At 39.0% G+C, this 26,055-nt stretch overlaps 1 protein-coding gene across 1 annotated transcript in view; it reads right to left on the bottom strand.

Annotated features, from left to right (window-relative positions):
- Positions 1–284: 284 nt before the first annotated feature.
- LOC134667785 (uncharacterized) overlaps positions 285–26,055 on the bottom strand; it is a 197,227-nt gene continuing 171,456 nt past the window's right edge. Inside the window, exons 4-6 of the mRNA XM_063525195.1 lie at positions 19,484–19,682; positions 552–627; positions 285–458 (exon numbers count right to left, since the gene is read on the bottom strand). Coding sequence (XP_063381265.1) covers positions 285–458; positions 552–627; positions 19,484–19,682 — 449 coding nt within the window. The remainder of the gene's footprint in view (positions 459–551; positions 628–19,483; positions 19,683–26,055) is intronic.

Genomic DNA, 26,055 nt, shown 5'->3' with positions numbered 1-26,055 from the left:
TTGTGTTTTTTCAATCTCAACTCAACAGTTGATCAAACGTTGAGTGTCACGCTTCATTATGTACGCCATTTATAATTTGAGACAAGTAGGTAAGTATGTGTTCATGAGAAATATGTTATAAGCAATGCACTTACCTACCTCTCCCAACTGAGCTTTCGGGGGCATTGGAATTGTAATTTTTTAACTCCCCGCACTCCCGCGGGCTGCCAGTGCCCTCTTGTGAGCCATGACGAGACTTACCTCTCCCAGCTAAGCCTCCTCGGAGCATAATTATAATTATGTAGTCAGTTCCTCCTCCGTACCCTCTGCGTCAGCTGCCTCGTCAGCCGCGAGCTGCCAGGGACACTGAGCCTTGTGAGCCTCAGGGGGATTCTTACTTCTCCCAAATGAGCCTCCGAGGGGCATCTCTCGGTTCCTCCCCCTGCACCCCCTGCATCAGCAGCCGTGTCAGCCACGAGCTGCAAGTCAAGCCTTGTGAGTCAAGAGGGGGACTCTTACCTCTCCCAGCTGAGCCTCCGAGGGGCATCTGTGGTCACCTCGTCCCCCCTCACCCCCTGCGTCAGCAGCCGCGCTAGCCGCGAGCTGCCAGTGCTGGACACTGAGCCGCGAGGGGTTGTCCCTGGGACCCTGAAGCAATACGGTTGAAATTACCATTTATATATGGATGTCGACATATTTGGGCAGAACAAACTTTGCACTGATTTGAACAGAACAAAATAAAAGAGTATCAGACGTCATATTTTCAAAGAAACTTCTATACATAATCTAAGTAGGTATAGTTATAGTATCATTTTGTATAAATAAAATGAGAAATACGAAGAAAAAGGAGGACTTATTGCTACGTTCAATTAATGTAACTCATATTAGAATTGAATAGTTTAAATATTCTACATTACGAAAAATTTTGCTGATTATCCATGAACCGATCTTGCCACCTCGTAAGCAAATAATCATGTACGAAATATCATTTGATATTTACCATTCGCTTTTCGGTGAAGGGAAATATAGTAAGGGAACCGGATTAATCCCGATAAGGCCTAGTTTACCCTCTGGGTTGGAAGATCAGATGGCAGTCACTTTAGTCAAAACTAGTGTCTAGGCCAATTCTTGGGATTAACTGTCAAGCGGACCCCAGGCTCTCATGAGCCGTGACATAAATAACGCGAGGAATAAAAACGTTATTACTGTAACTAATCGATAAACTAAAATAATATACCCATCCCACACCGCAGTTAATCAACACTGTAAACAAAGGCCTCCCGCTGGAACTTTTTCCGGATCGTGCTTTATCAGTCCATCGCCGTCTTCATTAAGCCGCATGATTAACACAACCCTGCCTTATTGTCACAGTAGGTTGGACAAAGACATGTATAAACTAAGGGACTATGCGGTGACTTATTGTAAAAAAAAAAATTATTCAAGTTTTTATCCTCTTTAGAGAATCATGTACCTCATTAGGGGTTGATTCTCATGAGACGATCATGTACAACTCAATATAAACTGAGATATATTTTATAAATATATTTTTTTTCTGTTTTACGATTTAAGTACCGATCTTTTCTAAAAACAAGCCCAAGAAAAAGATAATTCAAGCATAGACCCATTTGTATACAAAATATACCATTTCGAACAAACAACATCAAAGATTATTGCCACCATTCATCAACAGTATATTTATCGGTACTTAATCCAATTTTACTTCCGCTGAGAATAATAAAATCCTGGCAAGTGCGAGTCGGACTCGCGCACGAAGGGTTCCGTACCATAATGCAAAAAACGCAAAAAAACGGTCACCCATCCAAGTACTGACCCGCCCGACGTTGCTTAGCTTCGGTCAAAAATCTCGTTTGTTGTATGCGAGCCCCACTTAAATCTTTATTTTATTCTGTTTTAGTACTTGTTGTTATAGCGGCAACAGAAGTGCATCATCTGTGAAAATTTCAACTGTCTAGCTATCACGGTTCTTGAGATACAGCCTGGTGACAGACGGACGGACGGACGGACGGACAGCGGAGTCTTAGTAATAGGGTCCCGTTTTTACCCTTTGGGTACGGAACCCTAAAAAGATCTTCCCCCGATTCAGTTAATCGTAAATACTTTGCGTAATTCGCCATTTTGCGTTCCCCGCACGCTCCGTGGCCTCGGGGAGTACAGACGTGATCTTTTACTCGGCCAGGCCCCTATTTTACCAACGTGACAGGTGCGACAATTCGACAAGTCATTTCATTTCATTTCATTTATTCATGCTAAATAACATAAGTGTACAAAATATACAAGTCATATTATTTAACCCGGGTGGGGCATAGCAGAAAACTTATTATGTAGAACTTAAAAACTAAATTATCCTAATTACAATAATAAATAATAAATAACAATAAATACAAATCTTATGCGCACTAAACATCTTTGTCCCTGAAATACTCCTCTATATGATAGTAACATTTGTCTACTAAGTTCTTTCTTAATTGTTTAAAAAATACTGTGTTGTTCTTTTCTCCTTTTAAGTCTCGTTGTTGCTGACGTCACAGGCATCCATGGGCTACGGTCATCGTTTACCATCAGGCGGGCCGTATTCCTGTTTGTCACCATCATTGTATTATTTAAAAAAACTTTATTATATCGGCAAAAAACAGGTATTTCTCTTGTGATGTTTATGATGACAATGATGACAATTGTCACAAGATTTCAAAGAACTTTCGGTAATTCTTGACAGCAAATGAGTTCTGTGTCTGAATTTCGTGACAATTGTCGTATTTCTTGTGACAATTGTCATTAGCTTCGCAAAATAAGCACTTATTAACTGGCGATAGAGTGGAGTTTTTTTTAATTAACATGTTGGTGGCAAACAACCACACCGCCCGTCTGATGGTAAGCGGTTACCGTAGCCTATGGAGGGTTGTGACGTCAGTAACAGTGATTTCGACAAATGCGACATTTGTCACGTTGGTGAAATAGGGCCCAGGTCGTTTCGATTTAGTTGACGATTGGTGGAAATGGTGGATCTAAAAGGTGTTTAAAAAAACCTCATTTATTTACATACAAGATATACAGTATGTGTCTGACCATGGGGCTTTAATTCCAGGGCTTGATTTTACTCGCTAAATTGAGCTACTTTTACTATGGGACCAACCCTAAAATCGAGGAAATTTTTTTGGTTTTTCCATAGAAAACATCGACATCTGATCAGCCAAAATGTATGAAAAAGTAAAAAAAAAAATCGGAATGTTGGTGCCATAATAAAAGTAGCTCAATTTAGCGAGAAGAATCGAGGCCTGGATTTAAAGCCGGATGGTCAGTAACACCCTGTATACAGTGGTACCAGTAAACTACATTAATAACCAGTTTAACTCTAAAATAGGCCCCTGAGGCATTGTACCAAGGATGCTGGCGGTATGTCCTCGCTGTATCGCAATGCTGATACGTTGTGTGAGGTAGCCGCCAGCTCTTCGGTCACCAGTTACGTCAACCAGACGCTTCGCGATTTCTGCGACCAAATTGTGCACGCTGGGACCCCATGGACCTAGAGTTTTAACTCCGAATGGCACAAAATGGTACTCTCTACCATTAAGGTAAGGCATGAATATTTTATACTCATATGCCATTGAGAAGAATTTCTGTTCAGTGTAATATTAAAATGCATGGCAATGAATGGTGGCTTTGAGCTCATTCATTGCATTGAGAATGTAACATTCTTTTTTTCTAGTCTATGTCCCACTGCTGATGGGTAAAGGCCTCTCTAGTGATCCAATGGACTCGAGCCGTATAGCTCTTTTTTCAGGGCTAAAAGCCTATTTCTATGTAATTAGTAAAATAGGCTTTTAGTCTTTTAGGCGTCAAGAGATGAGGCGAGCCCTAAAAAAGAGCTAAAAGGCTCGACTCTTTTGAATCAATAGGCCTCTCTCCTTTTTTTTAAATTATGAATGGGCTTACTCATGACCACAGACTAGCCGAGGCGTAGACGTGGCCTACGATGGAGCGAGCTCGCCCAGAAGGTGCCTGTTCACTCTTGATTTGAAGGTTGCCGGGTTATAAGAACACGGAAATATAGACGCCGGCAAGGCTCGTGTAGCTCTTGGGCACACTCCCCGAAGTGCAACCTGTAGAATACCGACAGGCTGGCGACTTTCCGCCGATGGGCCAAAGACTGAAGCTTAGCCGTTAGCTTCTTGTCGCCAATCATCCTCCTGGCTCTGCGCTCCACTGAGTCCAAAGCGGCGAGTTGGTATTTAGCTGAGCCATCCCACAGGTGGCTGCAATACTCCATACACGACCGGACTTGAGCTTTGTAAAGTGTTAGAAGCTGTCCAGGAGTGAAGTATCGCTTCACCTTATTTAGGACGCCCAGCTTTCTGGCCTCAGTTTGTGCTTTAGACTCAATGAAACTGCCGAAGCTGAGGACTGAACTCAGCTCCATGCCGAGGAGTTCCAGGCTGTCGGTAATAGGTACAGATGCACCCCGGAAAGAAGGAGTCAGGTCGAATGGACTCCGTTTTGCGGAAAATAGACACGCCTGCGTTTTGGAGGCATTGAACGTGACCAGATTGTCATCACCCCACTGGGAAACGAGACTAAGGGTCAAGCTCATTCGCTCGCTTGATTTCCACTACTCCCGATGTGGTGTTTCCTCCGGCCAGTTGTTCAGGAAGCTGGCCAGGTTATTCCGCCATCGCCGTTTGGGCCTGTCCCATGCACGTCCCTCTACAAGTCATCTATTTTAGTTCGTTAAAATCATTCTAGTATTTACATAACCGTCACATGTGTGTCTATTGACGGGCCCACTGATTAACAGTCCGCCGGACGGTATCGGCCTGTCAGATAGAACAAAATTTTGACAGTTCCGAACAACTGAGAGGCCGATACCGTCCGGCGGACAGTTAATCAGTGGGCCCCTTTAAGTTTGAGTAAAATAGGAATGTTCATAATAACAAAAGTATATTTAAAAATATTTGTAATAACTGAAAAGTATTTGACAGCCAGGCTAATTATTCGCAATCATCGTCATGATGATTGCGAATAGATACAGTCAAGGAATTTAAATTCCGACCCATTTCGTACTTTGTCACAGTGACAATCAATATGAAAGCCGCTAGAGACCTCATACGGTTGTCACTGTGACAAAGTACGAAATGGGTCGGAATTTAAATTCCTTGACTGTACCTATAGGCATTTGGCATTCACAGAAAAAGAACTAAATTTAATAAAATGATTTTACTTAACTATAATGGAATTCATCAGTGTTCGTTATTAGTTTAATATTAAGGTAGAAATTTCAGATCCCTATTAAATAATTCATGTAATAGCTTTAGACGACCACATCAATTTTCATTTGAAAGGATATTATGCATTGGTTCGTGTTAAAGCCTCCTACAATTTTAATTACCAACAATAAGGGCAATGCTACACAGCCTTGCCAGCTTGTTATTTAATTTGTAGTATTAGTACTGTTGTTAAATAGAAAAACCGGGCAAGTGCGACTCGGCCTCCCGCACGAAGGGTTCCGTACCATAATGCAAAAAAAGGCAAAAAAAAACGGTCACCCATCCAAGTACTGACCCCGCCCCACGTTGCTTAACTTCGGTCAAAAATCACGTTTGTTGTATGGGAGCCCCACTTAAATCTTTATTTTATTGTTTTTAGTATTTGTTGTTATAGCGGCAACAGAAATACATCATCTGTGAAAATTTCAACTGTCTAGCTATCACGGTTCGTGAGATACAGCCTGGTGACGGACGGACGGACGGACGGACAGCAGAGTCTTAGTAATAGGGCCCCGTTTTACCCTTTGGGTACGGAACCCTAAAAACAGATAGTACCTAAAATAAACGCGAAAGAAACTCTGTCTGTTACCATTTCACGGCCACTTGCCATTTCTCAACCAAAAACGTCACTTTTGACACTGACAGATCAGAGCGGCTACCGCGAAAACCGAAATTCGCAAATTGCGGGGATCTTTCTCTTTTACTCCAATGAAGGTGTAATTAGAGTGACAGAGAAAAATCCCCGCAATTTGCGAACGTCGATTTTCGCGGTTATAGCCCAGTATTATATCGAATAACTAAGATTCGAATACTCCTAGTAGTCTCCAACCATGCTAGATTTAGTAACTGTAAACTGTAGGTAGATATAAAACGCAATAGAAGTGCCTATCTATTTTAGGAACAATCTTACACTGATCGTTCCAGAACCCAAACTAAAATAACAAGACAACATACCTACACACTGTCAATTTACATCTACATCAACCACAGATGTGGTACATAATTATTTTCTATCGTATTTTCGCGTAAACGTACACACGTGTTTTGCTATTTCAGTCAGTATCGGGACAATAAGTACTGAGGTTGACTAAAGTAGCATGACAAATACGAACGTTTCCGAGATAATACGATGGAAAACATTTATAGTTACACTACATCTGTAACGGCACTTCCTGTTGTGCTATAAATACCTAACCAAAAGACAGCATTAGCATTTTTTTAGCATATATTTCGAAAAACTTTGGCATAATTTTGGCATAATCTAGACATTAGTCTTGCATTTTTTCAAAATCCGAGTTTGCAACACTGCTCCAGCCTGGGGCACTGAAGGCCTTGGTCACTTTTTCTTGGTATATGACGTTTATTTCAGTTTATAATTTATATAGTAGTGTTTCTACTTGAAATAAAAACAAATTAAAATATTTTCTGAAAATAATTTGATTTGTTCTAATACTTTTGCACGCCTATTATGGATCGCTTTATCCACATTAATCCACGTATAAAACAACTGTCACTTTTTAACTCTGCGGGATAGAAAGAGACGGACACCGTTTTATCACGCTGTCACGTAGACAAATACGACCATCATATCCGTACTGATCACCTTTATTATAATAAATATAAATACGTATGGTGGGCTAGTGTTTTTGTGTGCTCGTAACGATTTTCCAGTATTTCCCGCCCTATGAGCCCCCTCAGTCGGTCACTCGTTAAATAATTCAAGACACGGTCCCTACGCGTGGGACAAGTTAACAATTGAAGCATGATTATTTTTTTAGAGAAATTGAAACGAGTAGAGTTAGACCAAGATAAGTCTGCAGCGATTTTGATAGCCCACGCAGTGCAAGTGTTATTTATACGTCATAATTTATGACTTTTCTTGGCCTTACTCTAAGTAGCATCTTTTGCCATTACTTATTTGTATATTCGATAATTTGCAGATTATGTTAACTTACATTATTACATCATAAAAAATCTTATCATATTATCTTGAAGTAGACTAGGTAGGTACAGTCACCACACAGGATTGATATGCCATTTAGAGTTCTTGCTAAATTTGGAATTCTATAGCGTAAGTATGGAACAACCAAATTAGGACCCTAAATGGCGCAACAATCGCGAACCGGGATGGTACATCAATCATGAATTCATGACATTCCAACAGTCTCGAATAGGGTCCATAATAAAAAATAAATATGATAACAAAAGATGATAATTGCTGTTGTTTAATTCTGCTTGTATTGCTGTTTTCTTTTGTATTGTTTTCTTATATTGAGGTGTGCAATAAAGATAATTACCCGTTTGAAAATACTAATAGTAAATAGGTTTGGTAGTTAGTAGTTACTTTCCTGACGCCATTGCTCTTGAATTGGACCCTATCGCCCCGGAGGACATATATTGATTCCTATTGGAAGTCACGTTCAAATTAGCTGGCATCATTCAATGGAGTGCTCGTTTAGAAAATTAATAAAAATAGCTTCTGCCGCATCGATAGATTAATCGATCATTTAATCTATACAACAGCTGTAAAAATTACGAGACACGAGCCCAAAACACAATCGGCAGTCGCGTAAAGCTTAGTCTGCAACTGATGTTCTTGCAGTAAGGTAAGGTTGAGTTAGTTGAATATGTTCCTACCTATTTAAAATGTACTGACTTGTAAAACATTGACTGTCATCAATAAATTAATAGTATCGTGGATAAGGATTTCGCATGTAAAGATGAACCCGAAACGGAATCCCATTACAAATCGATCTTCCACATCATTTAACGCGTGATAACATAACGTTGGTTATCATAACCAAAGCTATCACTAGATTCCTCTAGCGCGGAATCGAGCTCAGGCGGTGTCATAGCCAGGGGCCCTTGCAATACACTCACTAGATTCCTCTAGCGCCGCATCGAGCTCAAGCGGTGTCATAACCAGGGGCCCTTGTAATGCTCTCGCAAAGGAATTGATTTCCTTATTCAATCATATTTGCCCGAAGCTCATGCAAATGATAGCGAATTATTCGGGAACGGTTCAATCATTTTGCCGATTGGAATACTTCGAAGTGGAAATAGTGTGCCGTTTTGGGAGCACGCTAGAAAAGCGGTATGTGAAGCTATTTTTTAACACTTCTGATAAATTTCAAAGTGGAAAAATTACTGTTTTGGTATAAGCCTAGTAGCATCGTTAGCAGACGTTTCTGCTTGTTGAAAATTAAAACTTCTGATAAAGCTAGGAAGCCGATAATTGGCATGATAACGTTTGATAACTTATATTTAATTTCAACGGTATAATATAATAGATTTAGATGCAGATTATTAAGGTAACTTTCATACGCATTTCCCGATAAAGTAGACCTTGTTTTGGGAATTCCCCTTGGCAGGTTTTTAGTAAATTAAAAAAAATGTTGACCACCCATTTAACCCACTGGGTTATTTAATGCTTTAATATCAAGTTACTCGTGACCAGCACTCAATCGTCTAATTTAGGTAAATAATTCAGTATGGGCCTAAAATAAACATTTGAACTCTCATAGTCATAGCAGATTAAATAAAAACCGAGCAGATGCGAGTCGGACTCGCGCACGAAGGGTTCCGTACCATAATGCAAAAAAAAAACGACGTTGCTTAACTTTGGTCAAAAATCACGTTTGCTGTATGGGAGCCCCACTTAAATCTTTATTTTATTCTGTTTTTAGTATTTGTTGTTATAGCGGCAACAGAAATACATCATCTGTGAAAATTTCAACTGTCTAGCTATCACGGTTCGTGAGATACAGCCCGGTGACAGACAGACGGACGGACGGACGGACGGACGGACGGACGGACAGCGAAGTCTTAGTAATAGGGTCCCGTTTTACCCTTTGGGTACGGAACCCTAAAAACGTCAATTACTAGTATGTGATGACCGCGAAGTTCCTCATATCCCGTCTATTTGTACTACTTGATCTACATATATTTCCAACACATTACTTCTTCTTGAACTTCGTCCCTAAACCTTAAAACTCTTAAAAGTAACTTTGCCACTCCTTAACTTTTAGAATTTGCTCGCTATCCAGAGAGTTAAGGTACAAGTGTATGTAATTTTTGCGTGATGAAGGAAAGATCCAATCAACAAAAAGATCGAAACATACTCGTACATACATATTTATAATAATATTTTATTCAAGTATATCTAGATGAGGAAAGCTCGGTGACCTATTTACTGCCTTTAAAGATGAAACAGTTTGGCTCATTTAATTATGCATGCGAAAATAGGTTTTCGCTTTGGCGATTCAACTGTTTAATACATTTTCATAAAAATCAGCATATTCATAAACTGTGTGATAAACTTACAAATAATGAATATTCCACAGATATTCTATGTTACCGTTATTACTCTTTTAACCTATAGTCATCTATCATAACCATAATCATAATCGTTATCCCACGCAGAAGATAATTATCTATTATTCAATTTTGCTACAGATATGAACCTAAACCTTATAAACCAAAATCCTAAGTTAAGTACTTGTTAGTAAATTTTATTGTTGTTTTATTGTTTTATTGTTTGTTTATTTCATTTAATTTTCATAAAGTACTTTTTTTTTAATAGCTATTACTTTATTTTCAATAATAATATGTACATATTGAATATAAAATAACTTATTAAAATAACTTATTAAAATAAACTAAAACTACAAAAAAATAAAATGAATACTAAAACTTACCTATAAAATAAAAAAAGTACTTGATTATCTACAAATGATAGAGCACTTGTTAAGGCGATAGGTTTTAAAGAGGCTACTATATATATCCCCATTTTTTTGTTAAATTTTGGTACACTAAAGTGGAAATATATTGCCTACATCACGACCTGTCATTGTATAAAAATAGAGTAACACTAAAACTGGACACTTTGGACCCTGACCTTGACTTTTGACCCTGGATCAAAAGTTCTATAAAGGAGCAATTTTCCTTCTCAAGTAAAGTACTTTCTAGCTAGTTAGATTATAATATTCGTAACCACTCAGACATTTCTATTTTTAGCACATTAACGTTAATCCAGTTGATGATGATGATGATCCTTCCGGCCGGTTTCGACCAAGGCGACCACTACGACTCCTAGTTAGTTCGGCGCTCATGCGCCCGAATATGGCTGACGTAGCCGATCTTTGAGGTGAACCCCCGCGCACATTGAGGGCACGTGAGAACGCCAGCCACATAGTGGTAGTGAATGGAAGCAGGCTGGCGTGCTTTCAGCTCATCGCGTTTAACGTCGAGGTCAACTTTACGTTACTCCTCGAAATCGCGCACTTTGTCATGCACTAGCCTGCGCCACTCAGGACGCTGTGCTGCCAAACCTTCCCACTGAGAGGGCTCGAGGTTGCATCTTTTCATGTGCCGTTTCTGAACATCTTTGTATCGGAGGAGTTGCCCGCCAAGTTTCCGCTTACCCTCCTCTAGTTCAGAAAAAAAGATGCGCTTTGCCACTCTCTCCTCCGCCATACGCGATACATGACCGCACCACCGAAGTTGTCGATGCATTAAGTAAGCCTCTAGTCCACCGACCTTGGCGCGTCGCAGAACTTCGGTATTTCGCACTCGGTCAGACCACTTGATGTTCATAATCTTACGTAAGCATTTGAGGTGGAACTGGTCTAAGGTACGAATCCAGTTATACGTCACTCGAAAGTAAATTGAGATAATGAAAAGTAAACGTCGAACGAAGAACAAGGCTATGAATAAATTTCAGACAATAAGCGAGCGATGATCATCAGACCTCAAAAATCTATAATGCCAAGAATTAAAGAACAATCTACTATCTACTCCAGCACGCTGGTAAAACAAAATATTTTCAATATGAACAACTAACGGGAATTTGAATATATTTTGTGGTGAAATTCAGAACAACACTTCATTTATACAATATACTAGATGACCCGGCGAACTTCGTTTCATCTACGTATATCTATCTATATATTTTTTGTACTTTCTTAATTTTTTCTTTCATTAAGAACCTTCTCTTGACTATAACAAACACCACACAAAAATAATCAGTGAAATTGGTCCAACGTGTGACCAAGGGGAATAGGGATTCATTTATATTTATATTTTGTATATAATAAAGGAAGTATCCTGACAGAGAATCTTTAACAGATGCTCTTATTGATCATATTATATCTTAGCATGGCACAAATAACGTTGCTTACAACTTGCTTTCAAGTCTAATCCACAACAGATCAAAATGTGTTTGTATAGAAAGCAATTTGTTTCAAGTAGCGTGTTACCTTGTGTAAACCTGGCTTTAATGGCCCCAAGTTCTTTACCTCGCACTCAATTTATCGTGCAAATAGCTTTAAACTTAACGGTTGTTTTAATGCGGCTTTAAACTCGACCGGTGTTACCTTGGAGCACAATTCGACTATTACGACGTTGTAAAAGGTGATATAACATCACCATCATCATCATCGTAATCATCATCTTATTTTTATTATTGGGAGCCTATAATGTCCCTCTGCTAGTCTGCTGGGCAAAGGCCTCCCCCCACTTTTTCCAGTCTTCCCGATCCTGTGCAGTCTCTGGCCATTTCTTTAAACAGGAGTCTAACTCGTCTCGCCATCGCCGACGTGGTCTGCCAAATCCTCGTTTTGAGCTGGGCTGCCACTCTGTGGCGATCTTGGCCCACAGCTATCATGTATCATCTAATATTAATAAGTCTACATTATTTAGGGCCACTTCCGTTAACCAGAGTTAGACACTAGCTCGGAGTTAACCGTTAACTCAGGGTTTAATTGTACTGGTAACTCTTGGTTTAACAGGGTAACTCCGGGTTTAACGGGTTAACCCCAAGCAGTAGGGAAACACTCCAGACTTCGGGCAAACTCGGCTCCGTTCGACTTAGCATTGCTCAGAGTAATGATCAAACCTGGATGGCGCAAGTGGGTCTAATAAGTACCTACTCATATAACATAAAGTTCCGATTCTGTGACACGTGTAACTTTTAGAGCAAGTACGAACTAAAAATGTGTTCTTTATCCAATTTAGAACGTTACTGGAGCGTTCTGGATAAAGTTTACTCGTGCATTTGACGTCGGTTACAAGTGTGAATAACCCTTAACTTTTGAAAGTCGTTAAAAACGATCATTGAATCCGGGCGTGAAGTCCCGTGCAAATTATTTAAAAATAAAAATGTTCGTTCCAATTTATACATTTATTCGCGCCTCACCGCGTTGCTGATTTATTTCGCCAGGATTGCCAGGTGACGCCTTTTGATGGTAAATTAAAAAAGTAAGCCTGTATTTGACAGATTGCTTGATTATTTCATGCTTAATGCCCTAAAGGCAGGCAAGTTTATAGCTCTTTAAAATTTAAACGTTGTTTTTGATTACTAGCACGGTTTGACAACCTCACGTTTCCTAATCATAGTAAGTATACTAACTTCGACTTCGTCTGCGTGGAACAATGACGTTCATGACGATTGATAATAAAAACCGGACAAGTGCAAGTCGGACTCGCCCACCGAGGTTTCCGTACTTTTTAGTATTTGTTGTTATAGCGGCAACATAAATACATCATCTTTGATAATTTTAACTGTCTAAGCTATCACGGTTCATGAGATACAGCCTGGTGATAGACAGACAGACGGACAGACGGACAGTGTAGTCTTAGTAATAGGGTCACGTTTTTACCCTTTGGGTACGGAACCCTAAAAACTATCCTATTATGTACTTCCTTGGGCCTCAAACAATCTCCCTACCAAATGTCAGCTACCAGATCAACCAGATGTCATCATTGCATACGCCCATCAATTCCATGATAGGTACAATTATTTAATAGTGGAATTGTGATTTAATGCTGGTTAAGGCGAAGCTATACCGTACTGGAAGTGAATTTAAGGTAGGGGAGCGGGGGGCTTGTTGTAACAGTTTTAGGAAAAAGGCCCGTTACGGGCCGCCCGTATGTTTAAAATATGTATAATTTTATGATTCTGAGTATGAGGGTTTATAAATTATTTATCTAAGCATTAATTTCGATTACAAAACAATTTTAAATGTTTACGCATCATTAAATTCATTAACGCCAGACACTTTCTGAAAAACTGGGAGTTGTTACAACTTACCCCGTAATTGGGGCTTGTTGTAACAGTTTTAGGAAAACCCTAAAAAGGCCTGTATTTTCTAAAATATGTATAATTTTATGATTCTGAGTATGAGGGTTTGTAATCTAAGCACTAATTCCGATTACAAAATAATTATTAAATGTTTACGCATCTTTTACACCAGACACTTTATGAAAAACTCCAATGGGAGTTGTTACAACTTGCCCCGTAAGTTTTTACAATACCTGGTCGAAGTAGAGCTCGTATGCACATCCGCTCGCTTCGATGTCTGGCGGGGCAATGGCGGTGTTTACGTTATTCCTCGAGTTATAAGACAGCAAAAAAAAAAATTTTTTTTTCAATGCCCGTCAAAATTGAGCATTACTACTTACCCCTGTTACATTAAGCCCCCGGCCCCCCTACGTATTTTTGCCAACTATCGTCAATGAACTAGAACATTGACTAATTGTAGCTGGGTTTGGTAATAATTAACTTGGTTCTTTGTTCTACTGGGTACTATACAGAGTGCATATCGGAAGCAGCGCTTTGTTAGCGCCCGCCCTTGAGATGTATTGTCTGTTGTGTAGCGGCGGTATCGCTAATTATTATCTTTTTTTTTATTGAAAATTTTACAGAAAATATACAATATTTAGTACCTTAATCTAATGTTTCGCCAAACTGTGAGACAGTTTGTTGGCGATGCGCTCTAAACTAAGCTTAAGCTAAATAGGTACACTAATTTCGTGACCGTGGTAGTATTACCTGTTGTTTTATCTATTAAGTTTTGTCACAAATAAAAACATTCTATTCTATTCTATTCTAATTATTAAGTAACAAGTTAAGTTGTCATTAAGAACATGTAAATTGCGAGACAGCATCACACTTTATTGACGAGGGCAACACAGGTATATCAAGCGCTGCCTCGTTTCACGCAAAATAGGCAAAATGGTGGCCGACTTCCGGAAAATGCCCAAAAGCACTAACTATAGTTGGTCAAACCAATTTGTCAGTCAGTAAGAACCAGGAAAATTATACTCATCCTTCTCTTTTGGGTGGGTTTCTTTTGGGGATCAGTGGCGAGCAGTCGTGTTGGAGGCCAAGACACACTTTGGGTCGCTGCGCCAGAGGAGTAAGTAAGTAAGTTTTCTTTTGGGTGCTAGTACTAGTGTAAGACAAAGATAGTATGATTCTCTGTGTCTATGATTGAAATGAGACAGTCCTTTGACAAACTATAACTATATTATATGGTATATTCACCATATTGTTCTGTGACCCTGCTTAATCGAGTTGAAAGGAGGATGTCCGCCGGAGAACCGAAGTCAATGTTAACGTTTAAGGGTCATCCATTAATTACGTCACACGTTTAGGGGGAGGGAGGGGGTCAAGGAAATGTGACATATTGTGACATGGGGGAGGGGGGAGACACAAACTTTGTGACGTCACTTTAACTTCATCAGTAACCGAAAATTTATTTAAATTATTTAGTTCGCTGTACATTTAAATAACAAGTTTTTAAAACGAAAATAGTTTTTAATCGTTTAATTTCCTTTCCTAAGCAGTTTTGGGTTATAAAATTACTAATATTTATATCGTCAAAAATATTTTGATAAAATATTAATAATACTTAGGTACTTACTTAATTCGATTTGGCGATTTCGTAGAAAAAATGTGACGTCACACTAGGGGGGGAGGGGTTTGCCAAATGTGACCAAGTGTGACAAGGGGGGGGGAGGGGTCAAAAAACCTAGAAATTGGTGTGACGTAATTAATGGATGACCCCTTAGGGGAAGATAATTGATTACATCTCGCATCTATTGGATGGATTTTGCTTGAGTGCCATCTCCTAAATACAATTAAATACTATTCCTTGCATGCAGCTGTGTTATAACGTAACCTTACCGAGCATATGCGAGTCGAAACGAAAACTCAAGCTATTGGGCCCGATTCGGATTATGAAATAGACATCTATTAGACATCTTTTAGACATCACCAAGATACGATAACGATATGTTTATATAAGATCTAACCTGTCAAATTTGACATTTGCGCGATTCTGGAGATACTCTTGAACGATTTCCACAGGATATGACTTAGAGATCTAATTCACATCTAATAGATATCTTACTCTATCTAACGTCAAAGTGACATTGGTTGCCCGAATTGCGCTGCAAAACAGAACTAGTTGATATCTAAACTATAACGTATCTAGAATGGATCTAGTACGTGTCGTCTCTTGTGAATATCTTGAAGTTCGAATACGGCAGATTATCGGCCGTTAGAGTCAATAAGTGACATTTCTTCAACCAGAAACGTCACTTGACAATGAACAATCGGTATCGTATAGCTGTGACACCTTATAAATATTATACGAATGTGGCTGTATATCTAATACCTTTATACGAGCAAATCTTGTTTATTTATTTATATCTCGGAAACGGCTGTAACAATTTCGATGAAATTTGCTATACGGGGGTTTTCGGGGGCGATAAATCGATCTAGCTATGTCTTATCTCTGAGAAAACGCGCATTTTTGACTTTTTATATGTCTTCCGAGCAAAGTTCGGTCTCCCAGATATTATGTATTGATGTGCCGTTACAGTTTACTGGAACCTAATTCAGATTCAATAACGTTAATTGAAAGTCATGCGTGAGATGCGTGCCAATCAACAAGACGATCGTCATATTTAATTACACAAACACAAATTGTGTAATTAAATATGTAAGACGATCGTCAATGTCAAATCCGTAACAAGTTGATAAATTTTAATTAAGCTCCAGCTTACTTGACTCGCGAGCCAATAGGAACGCGCCGCCAGTACGTTATCTCCTGAAATAGCTCATCCCGGGCTACTTAGGGGCGCCACCGCATCTAATAGGATCTTAATCTACCGTCGCCGTCGCCGTGACGCGTCTAACCGTGTTTACTCTAAAGCTGGCTCTACACTGACGGTGTAGTACAGTCAGCAGCAGAAGTTGCTTAGCGGGCCAGTTGTTCAAAATGATCTTGACGCGACTTTATTGTTAAGAGAATAAGAGTGAGTCAAGAAAATTTTGAACACCTCGCCCGCTTAGCAATTTGTTCTGCTGACTGTACACACTGACAGCCCGTTTCAAACTTTAAGATACGTCAAATATTAAGTCTAGCTCATGGAGTCTAGAGTAAAAGGAAATTCTCTTATGGTAGAACAGTTGTAAAAGTGTCCAGCAGTCAGCTGTAAATAATAGTTCCAAATATCTCCTGAGTAGCGCTAGAGTAGCTAAGAGGCGTTATTGACGGAATGAAGACGGGATTTGAATTTGTTTATCAAATATTTTAGGTATTGTAGCGCCATCTATTTAAAGTTTTTTGACGGACACTTTTTGATACATGGAGATTGTTTTCCTTACCTTTACCTCCCATAGTCTAGCTACTATATGAATCGGATATGTCAGTGTCAAAAGTGACGTTTTTATTTGATGTTTGCCGTGAATGATTGAACCTTTAATTGGCTTTACTTTATTGCCTTGGGAAAGGATAATAAATGTAAAAATTAATTATGTGTTTAATGAATTAGAGAGTAGATTCCTAGACATATTTGTAATGAAATCGGCACAATACTAAAATTTTCCATAAGCGTTTAATTTGTGACGGTTAATACGGCGTGGTCGCACGGAGCGGGTGAACGGATTAAAGAAATATTGTATGAGCAAAATGCTAACTGACGCGGACGCGAGCGACGGATTTTACCTACTGTTTCGATAGGTCGCTGGTTCAGATCCGGATCGAAGGACCACTTTGTTTAAATAAGTTGCTAAGTTACCTCATATTTGATAGTATATATGTATATTCTACGATAAACTACCGTTACCTAGTTTTCGTTTGTAACAGCGCCATCTTTGGTGAAATTAGGACATCCAACTATCGGCTCGAACACCTACATTGGCACCCGCGTGTGCGCGCCCGCTCCGCTCCGTGTATGTATGGGTCAGGAGCTATGTTTTTTTGCACACAAGCAACCATAACATTATTGGCAAGAGGCAAGAAACATCGGATTCATGTTCTAAAAAACTACGTTCAAAGTTAAAAAGTTTTGTAAAATAAAAAATAAATAAAACCGTCATCTAGGCTTATTCAGGTGAGCCTTGACAAAAGATGCATATCTTTTCGGTTTCGCGCCTCGCTCACAATGGCCGCTAAAAATAGTTGCTCCAATTCGTAGCACCGTAGCCGTAGCGGCGCTACGCCGTAGACGCTACGAGTGCATTGGGCTGACCATTTCGAAGGAAAATGTATATTTTAAATAAAAAGTAAAGATTAGGGGATATTTTAACACGAGATATTTTAATTATTTTATTTTCATGTAGTCAGTGTTAAAAAAGACGTGAAGTAGCCAAAGAGATTTTAATCGTATTGATACCAACGTACAGGCCAATTTTAACGCAAACCGATATTGAATAATATTGGAGTCATATAAATTAGCTGTCATTCGTGTATTTATTTCGCTCTGCCTTGTCCGTATATGTATTAGTGAGAGCGAGACGCCCGCACTAATTACAGCTAACAGATATGACTCCAATTAAATATCGGTTTCATATCAGGGTACCTGAGTTCAAATTGGCCTGTTTCTTAACAAACTACCGGTAGTTCAAGGTTCATGTGATCAATTTTACGAAGTAAACATACACATTTCTAACTAATTCACATCACCTTTCCAAGTCACAAAAACCCATAATTGTTTTTTTTCTAGAAAAGTTAGGTGATGACCCTGCATTGGATTTTGAACCCTACTCCCCAGAAAATAAAGTTCACTGATTCATCTTTATGGCATCGAGACTTATCAATCAAGTCGGCGTCAACACGCCCCCTGCTTCGTAACTTGGCAGCTCCTTCATTAACAATTCCGTGAAAAAAAAGCGATAAAAAGGACTTTGATCCTAATCGCTAGGAGGATACAATCTAGAATAGCTTAAATATTTAAGAGGATTCAAGTCATTTCAGATTTGAACGAAATCGAGGCGAATGTTTACTCTGTTGTGAGAGAAAAAGTTAAACCTTAGAAAAGCGTAATTTATGTTTATATAGGTACCTACGTATCATTAATTTTAGTATTGTGATGTTTATGACTGTAGGTGAGAAAAAAACCCTGTCTGTCTTTTATCTTTTTACTCTTAAGAGTCACACCAACCCGCCGCCAAAAAGGGCTTCCATACAAACTAAGTAACGTTCTTATTTTAACCGATTCGTTGCGTGTTCCATTTTCGAAAACTTTTGGCTGTGGCGCGGAACAATCATTTCATGACACGGCAGTCATGCCATGCGCCATAGAATATGATGACACTCCTCCCGTGTCATACGCCACACGTAAAAAACATTGATGACACGGCAGGCGTGTCATAAGCCCCGAATTGGTTAAGACGACAAGCTTAAATTACATGAAACATGGCATGAATATTTACGTACATTTATCTAAGTCTGGTACAATCAAGAAGATGTAAAAATATGAGGGTATATAACTTACTCAAAAATATTTCCCATACTTCTTAATTCACTGGCTTAAGAGCTATGGGACATACTTTTGAGTATGAAGTGTGCACCCATATTTTTACACTTGATTGTACTAGGTTTCGATGCTAAAACTGGGGGAGGGAATTCCTATGAAACCGCACAGTGCGTTGTTGCTGCGTACCTCGAAGTTGCTGAAGATACTTATACCTTAACACGATCCCATGTTGCTCGTCGCTGGCGATGCTCGCGCGCGGCGAGCTCCCGAGCCGGCTGCTCGCACTCTACCGACGCAACTCGTGCGCATTCTCGTCCTTATAGTTCGTTTTTTTAGCATTAGAAAGAACTTGCAAGAAGGTAAGCGATATTGACATGTCTTTTAATTGAAAAACGCTTTATAAAAATGAAAAACAATTACTTATGAAAGCAGAAGAATATAAATGATCGCATTAGATTCATAATTGTTACATATTTGCCGTGACTTAATTTTAAAACGTGTTTTTCAATTAAAAGACATCAAGATTGTTTACCTTTTTTCTAATGCTAAAAAAACGAACTATACTTGTGAACGAGATACGCGCGCGCAGCCCACACACCGTCGAGACGCCGTGAAATAGCAGCTATCTTTGAGTTTTCAACAGTATGAGTTTAAAGAGCACGCTAAAACTAGTTTACCTTAACACGATCCCATGTTGCTCGTCGCTGGCGATGCTCGTGCGCGGCGAGCTCCCGAGCCTGCTGCTCGCACTCTTCCGACGCAACTCGTGCGCATCCTCGTCCTTGCTCGTGAACGAGATGCGCGGCGTCTGCGCGCGCAGCCCGCACACTTTGTGGCTCGACACGCCGCGGCATAGCAGCTGGCTTTGAGTTAGGTCTGGAACAAATGATAATATTTAACTTTATCCGCCTAAAACACAAGATCTATTTATTTATTTATTCAATATTTTTAATCAGGCAACAAGGCCCATATTACAAATAACTTACAGTGTTAGTACATTATTATTTATATGCATTTTATGAACTTAAAAACTCATCACTATTTAGGTGACAAAACGGCGTGGCTCCGTTGAATCTATTAAGATAGCTTACGAGCTAGGCACGTCTAGGAGAAAGTGTAGGACCTTACGCCAATTCGAACGATCACTTGACTACAAAATCATATCTAAATGATGTCGTTTAGTTATCATTTAATTTAAAACTAGTTTTGGTTAGGGAAAGCTTGTTCCCACAGCCACTTTTCACGGTATTCTGCCAGAGTAAAAAAAGTACGACGACGAGCAAAGCGAGGAGGAGCGTGTTAGGTCAACCGTGAACAAACAGCAACCAGAACCGACTTTATATATTTTGTTTTTATGATATCAAAGCTTTAAGATAAACGACGTAAGCCAATAATATATAATAAAAGTGTAATACACGTATAAAGCTGACATCCTTCCCATATCATATTATGATTGAATTATGCCTCGGAAAAACAAAACCGAACCCATATAAGCCTTAATGTAAAAAGCGGATACGAGAAATGCGGATAGGAGAAATGTTGATGTTTGAGGTCAATCTTCAATATTCCCAAAGACAAAACTTACAAGAAATATTACCTTTGTAGTTGAATACCTGAGCGAAGTAAAACATTTCCCGATAACTCTATCATATCTTTATTGCAAAACAGTTGAGGCAATAAAATCGTTACTACTTACAACCGTATTCGAACAATGAGATACGTCAAATACTAGATATTGAAAGGATTGGATATGTCAGTGTCGAAAGTGACGTTTTTGTTTGAAGCAATGTCATTTTTGACACTTGTTTGACAGTGACATATCCGCTCCATATCGTTTCAATATCTAGTATTTGACGTATCTCAATGTTTGAATACGGCTGTTAGTTTATTGATGGGACTACGTAGAATGTTACTACAGCCACAGAATAAATAATAGTACTAGGTACAGAAGACGTTTGTTACGATCAGGACAGATATGGCCGCTTGGTGGCGACAGCGCCACGCGCGGCTTATGGCTCAGCCACAAAAATTGGTGTGGAACAGATGTACTTATAGCTACCTGTAGCAAAGTGACGAAATCGCGGAGTGAGCCACGCCTGTTATATAGCTTCAAAGTAGGGATGTACCGACTAGTCGCCGACTAGTCGGGAAAGCCGACTATCCGGCCACATTTGTAGTCGGCGATTAGTCGGCGACTAGTCGGCAAAAATGGCCGATTAGTCGGCACTTTATAAGTGAAAAACAGAAATTACAGAAATTACAGAAAAAAAGAAACCAACAGTCAATATTTACCATATGTTTTATGTCTATTTTACCAAAATACCCAGGGTGTGAAAACTGTTGTTCATATAATTGACCGTTTGGTCGTTATCGTATGGTGGTGGGCTGGTGTATTCCTCTACAGGTCGATCTCAACTGATTCTCGTGTAATTTTATGGCCAAGTTTTATACTTAAAGGATTTTATTATAATTCAGTTTTTGTTTTTTTTTTAATGGTGGAGCCATGGGAAACTATTAATGTAATTGCAAAATTTAGAGACATAAACAGGGCACGTTGCTCATAAACACTCTGACCACAGGGGATAGGTTAATTCTTAACTGGCAACTACGTACGAGAAATAGAGCCTTGGAAATACCTCCTACAAGTTGTACCTACTGACGGTCTGCTCAGGATCGCAAAATAAAAGAAAGACAGAAATTGAACGAGGATTCTTGTGATAGGTCTTTGAACCTGTCGAGAACACCTTTTAGCCAAGCTAATATATGAATAGCGCAACCAAAAGAGCAAAACTATTGTTTTTCACCTGAATTTATACGAAACTAATGATCTGGCCGACTAGCCGACTAGTCGGCCGACTAGTCGGCCATTCGAGCGCCGATTAGTCGGCTAGTCGGCTAGTCGGCCAAATCAATAGTCGGTACATCACTACTTCAAACCCAACAGGTCATAATGTCATACTACTATTACCTATTGTTTTATACTCAATTTTGCTTGCAGGCGGCGAGTATAGGTATAATTTTATACCTAAATCTGATTTTTGTGAAGGAGTGAATTTTTTGTACGATATACGTAGTACTATTAGTTATTTTGTGTTTATACGACGTTTGAGCAACTAGGTATACGAAGGGAATTGGCGTTAGTATCGGAAGCAATATAAAATTCCCTGGCTCTTTTTGCCCTGACGGCGCTGGGCAAATATTTGGGAAAAACAGCGCTAAATAGAGGAAGGCGGCAGCTGGCTTATAACGGCCTTTAGGACTGGCAGTTCGCTAAAAAAGTGCCTTGGGACGCGGGATGTAACGAGGGAGAGCCAGGCCACAGCGTAAAAAGTAACAGTGGACCGACGCCTTTGATGTTTGCGTATATGTTGATTGTTGACACGCCTGCGGTAGTGGCAATTTGTATGAAATTGTATGGCAGGTTTTAGACTTTATTGCTTAGTCAATAAGGGGACTTTAAGCCGGTTACACGGATTTTTAACACCAACTTTATGAGGATGAGAAATGGAACAGTTATGGAAGACAGATAGGGAAGTTGTTTCTTTATAAAATGCACCCCACTTATTTAAGCACTAACAACATACTCAATTTAACAAACAATAATAATCTCTAGTATTAGAAGTGAAGAGGGGGCGTCATAAGCTTCTTCTTCTTCTAATTCTTCAGTAAGAAGTGCATATACTTGGAAAAATTCGACTTACGCCGCTGTGGCCCGGTGGCCGAATGACACAGGCACCTGCCGCGATATCAGAGGACGCTGGTTCGATTCCAGCCTGGGGCCTTGGTCACTTTTTCTTAGTATATGACATTTTTTCAGTTGATAATAATCTCGACACCATTTACTTGTCTATTGTCAACAGTACGAAAGTATCGAGTATATTTAAGAGTATGACTCTTGTCGGTAGAGCAATTTCCATGTTTGGCGGTCCTCCGCCTTCTCTTTGACAGCCCGATACGACACGACGTTGATCTTTTCCTTTATTTGATCCATGTACGCTCTCCTTGGTCGTCCCTTCTTCCTGTTTGCTTCAACTTTCCCTTCTATGATATTTTATTAATATTGTTATTCAATTTCCGAGCAAATTACAATAATCAGAGTCGATTCTTAGGGCGGGAACAAAGTTTCTTGTTATTAAGGCAATTTGTAGAGAGGCTTCGAAGGCATTGAGAACCCGTGATTAGATTTAAAGCAATTTAACTATGGGAATGGAGAATAGATTTCAAATCATTTATGTTTGTTCATAAATTGGAAGGCAAAATAACTTTGTTCGCTAGGAATGCGAAAAACCATCAAATTAATAAACACCTTCAAATATAACCTTAAAAAATATTTCAAACATTTACTTAATTGTCCATGACGTCCTCTCAACGCATTCCGATCTCAGAGCTTGAAAAAGATCTTGTTTCTCCGAAATACGTCATACAAAGTGACTAAAATGAGTGAAACCGTAAAATTATATTACTTATAATATATTTTTACTACACCAGCTCGTAAAGGTTTTCTTTATTCTTTAAAAACTATTGAGAAAGTTGCATTTTATCCATAACAGTAGCAACTTTTAATGAAAATTTTGTTTTGTTTTCTATTGGCTGGTAGAATTGACTTTTAAATGATGATTTTGAATGATAAATATTAAATAACGTTTCTTTGGATTGAATTTGTAATATTTTACTATTAGTGTTTTCTTCTTATCAATTGTTAAGTTAATTGGTCTTATCTTATCCCAACACACCGAGTATCACAAAATAACTGAACGCGTTCACTTAGGCCCGTCTCTCACGAGGCTACTCTCAAGCGATTTGTGTTTCGTACGCGTATCCTACGCGTCGCTTGTGAGTACCCGCCATATTTATTTCCTACATTTCGCACACGACGAGACGCGTCGACGACGCGTTTGATATCAGTCGCATGATACTGACTTGCTGGTTGCACGCGACAAGAGTCGTATACGCGTTGTATACTCAAGGTGGCGGCGGACCAAGCTAGCCAATGACACAAAATAGTCTCATTTGCGTAGCACCGTGTGCGGAAACCAGTAGCATACCAGTAGGCGATCATGGTTTGCATCTCAGTCGCGTAGCATTTGAATAGTCTCGTGAGAGACGGGCCTTAGGCTTTTACGACTAACCAGGCCCTTATTATACAAAGTTGGTTGACGAGGGTAGGTACGGATGATATATTCGTAAATAATGAACGGGGAACGGTATCACTTTCGTCTCAAGAGGACCATAGGTTCTGGTATTCAAAGTGTTGTATCCGTTCTAACACTAATTGATGATAATATTACACTAATAATGCTTAGCTACAGCTTAAGAAAGAAACTTGAGGGGGGTCATACTCGTATTTTAAGCAAGATTCAAGTTTTCCAATGTTTAAGAATTTTGCTACAATAATATGTTATGGTACCATGATTTGATGATATTGATGAGCAAGTAGGTACAGTTATTCGTAAAGATACAAAAAAAACAAATGTCCTTAAGTTTGCATTCTTTATAATTATCTCGATTGGTAAATGTATATGATAACTATGATAAGTACTTATCTGAAAAAAAAATGAAAGATAAAGACAAAAAGATAAAGATATTATTTGAAAAACAGGACAGTAGGTTAAAATCACTGTCGTCTAGTTTCAAAAATATATTGTTTTTACCATATCTTGTAATAAAGTTAGGTACCTATTCTAGTGTGAAACAATTTCCTCAGAACACGGTTTACTTATAATAACAATACATAATCAAATTATGTACAAACCGCGGGCCAAATTAGCTTCCTTTTGTAATCAGGATGGCCCCGGCCCAGTATTGCCAAGTTTGGAGCTCAATGCGACCCAAACTAATTATTTCTGCCTGTTCGTTGACCCTTATTTTACTTATTTAGTATGTATAGGTAAATACAGAACATGTAAGTTAAACAACAATTCGTACATTGACAAAAGTTGATATTTAGAAAAAATATTCGGATAATTGATGTATGTAACGAAAAGTCACGTGGTAATTTCCATACATTATTTCACTTCAGACTGCATGGTGTTCTCTATAAACTATTGGCACTTGGTCCCCTGATATCACTCCTGCCTCCAACAACAACAACATCAACACACAATCAACAACATACAACTACTATTCAAGTTGATTGGCCAGGCTAGTGATTGTACCTACAAGATTGTACGTAATTGAAAATCAATAGTTAAATACCCTTTTCTCCAATATGCTCGGAAATGTTCACCTTACTGTAGCAAAAATAGTACGGGAAGTTCTTCGTTAATGTCAAACTCTAACTAAAAAACATCAAACTATCGCTGTCCTGTTCTAGCGGACGGGAAGTAAAAAAACACTACAGTAATAACTTATTACTGTAGTGTTTTTTACTTTTTAATAATAAAAAACGCAAACAGCCAATTATTATTGCCGCGAGCCGCTTCTACACGACCCGATCAGCTATCATTTCACGTGTATGATCGTGCGAATACTGCTTAATAAAATCAAAGATTATTTTTATATTTTTTTTAAATCTCATCCGTGTTCATAAAGCTTACATAGTTTGTCAAAGGACTTTCTCATTTCAAACATAGACAAAGAGAATCATACTATCTTTGTCTTACACTAGTACTAGCACCCAAAAGAAAAGGATGGGTGTAGTTTTCCTGGTTCTTACTGACTGAAAAGTTGGTTTGACAAACTATATTGCGCAATTTTTATATTGAACGAATATTGAATGGTACTGAATGGCAGAATAAGTTTGTGCCTTTAACTTTTAAAAATTAATTAAAGAGGGAAATTGTTTTTGACATTTTGGATGTGAAGGTTTGATTTGAGTGATGCTTGATGCTTAAATAATAATTATTTTAGCTTATTTCCTCGCATGTTTGGAGAAAAGCACTATATATGCCTCGGCAGGAATAGCAATTCGTGGATTCGTCTTCTTTGTCGGACTCCGCTTCGCGTCGTCCGACAAAATCGAAACTCATCCACGAATTGCCCTTTCCCGGCCTCTGCAATAATGTACTATTTTGACAAGGTTTCTGATTCCCGTCTGGGTTGGAAAGTCGGATGGCATTCGCTTTCGTATAAACCATTGCCTACGTCAAATCTATACAGGGTGATTCATGAGACGTGAGCAGGACTAATCCTGCACACTCAGTAACTGATAATTGACCGATCACCGTCGTATTTAGGTGAAACAACCACAATTTTTCCTATTTTTTAAGTTTTTGGTGAGGGCAAATTTAATTCTCTACAATCATGGTTA

Source organism: Cydia fagiglandana, chromosome 9 (assembly GCF_963556715.1).
Source record: "Cydia fagiglandana chromosome 9, ilCydFagi1.1, whole genome shotgun sequence".
Lineage (NCBI taxonomy): Eukaryota > Metazoa > Arthropoda > Insecta > Lepidoptera > Tortricidae > Cydia > Cydia fagiglandana.
Note: the sequence above shows the minus strand (reverse complement) of the source record. Positions and strands in the feature narration are given on the sequence as shown.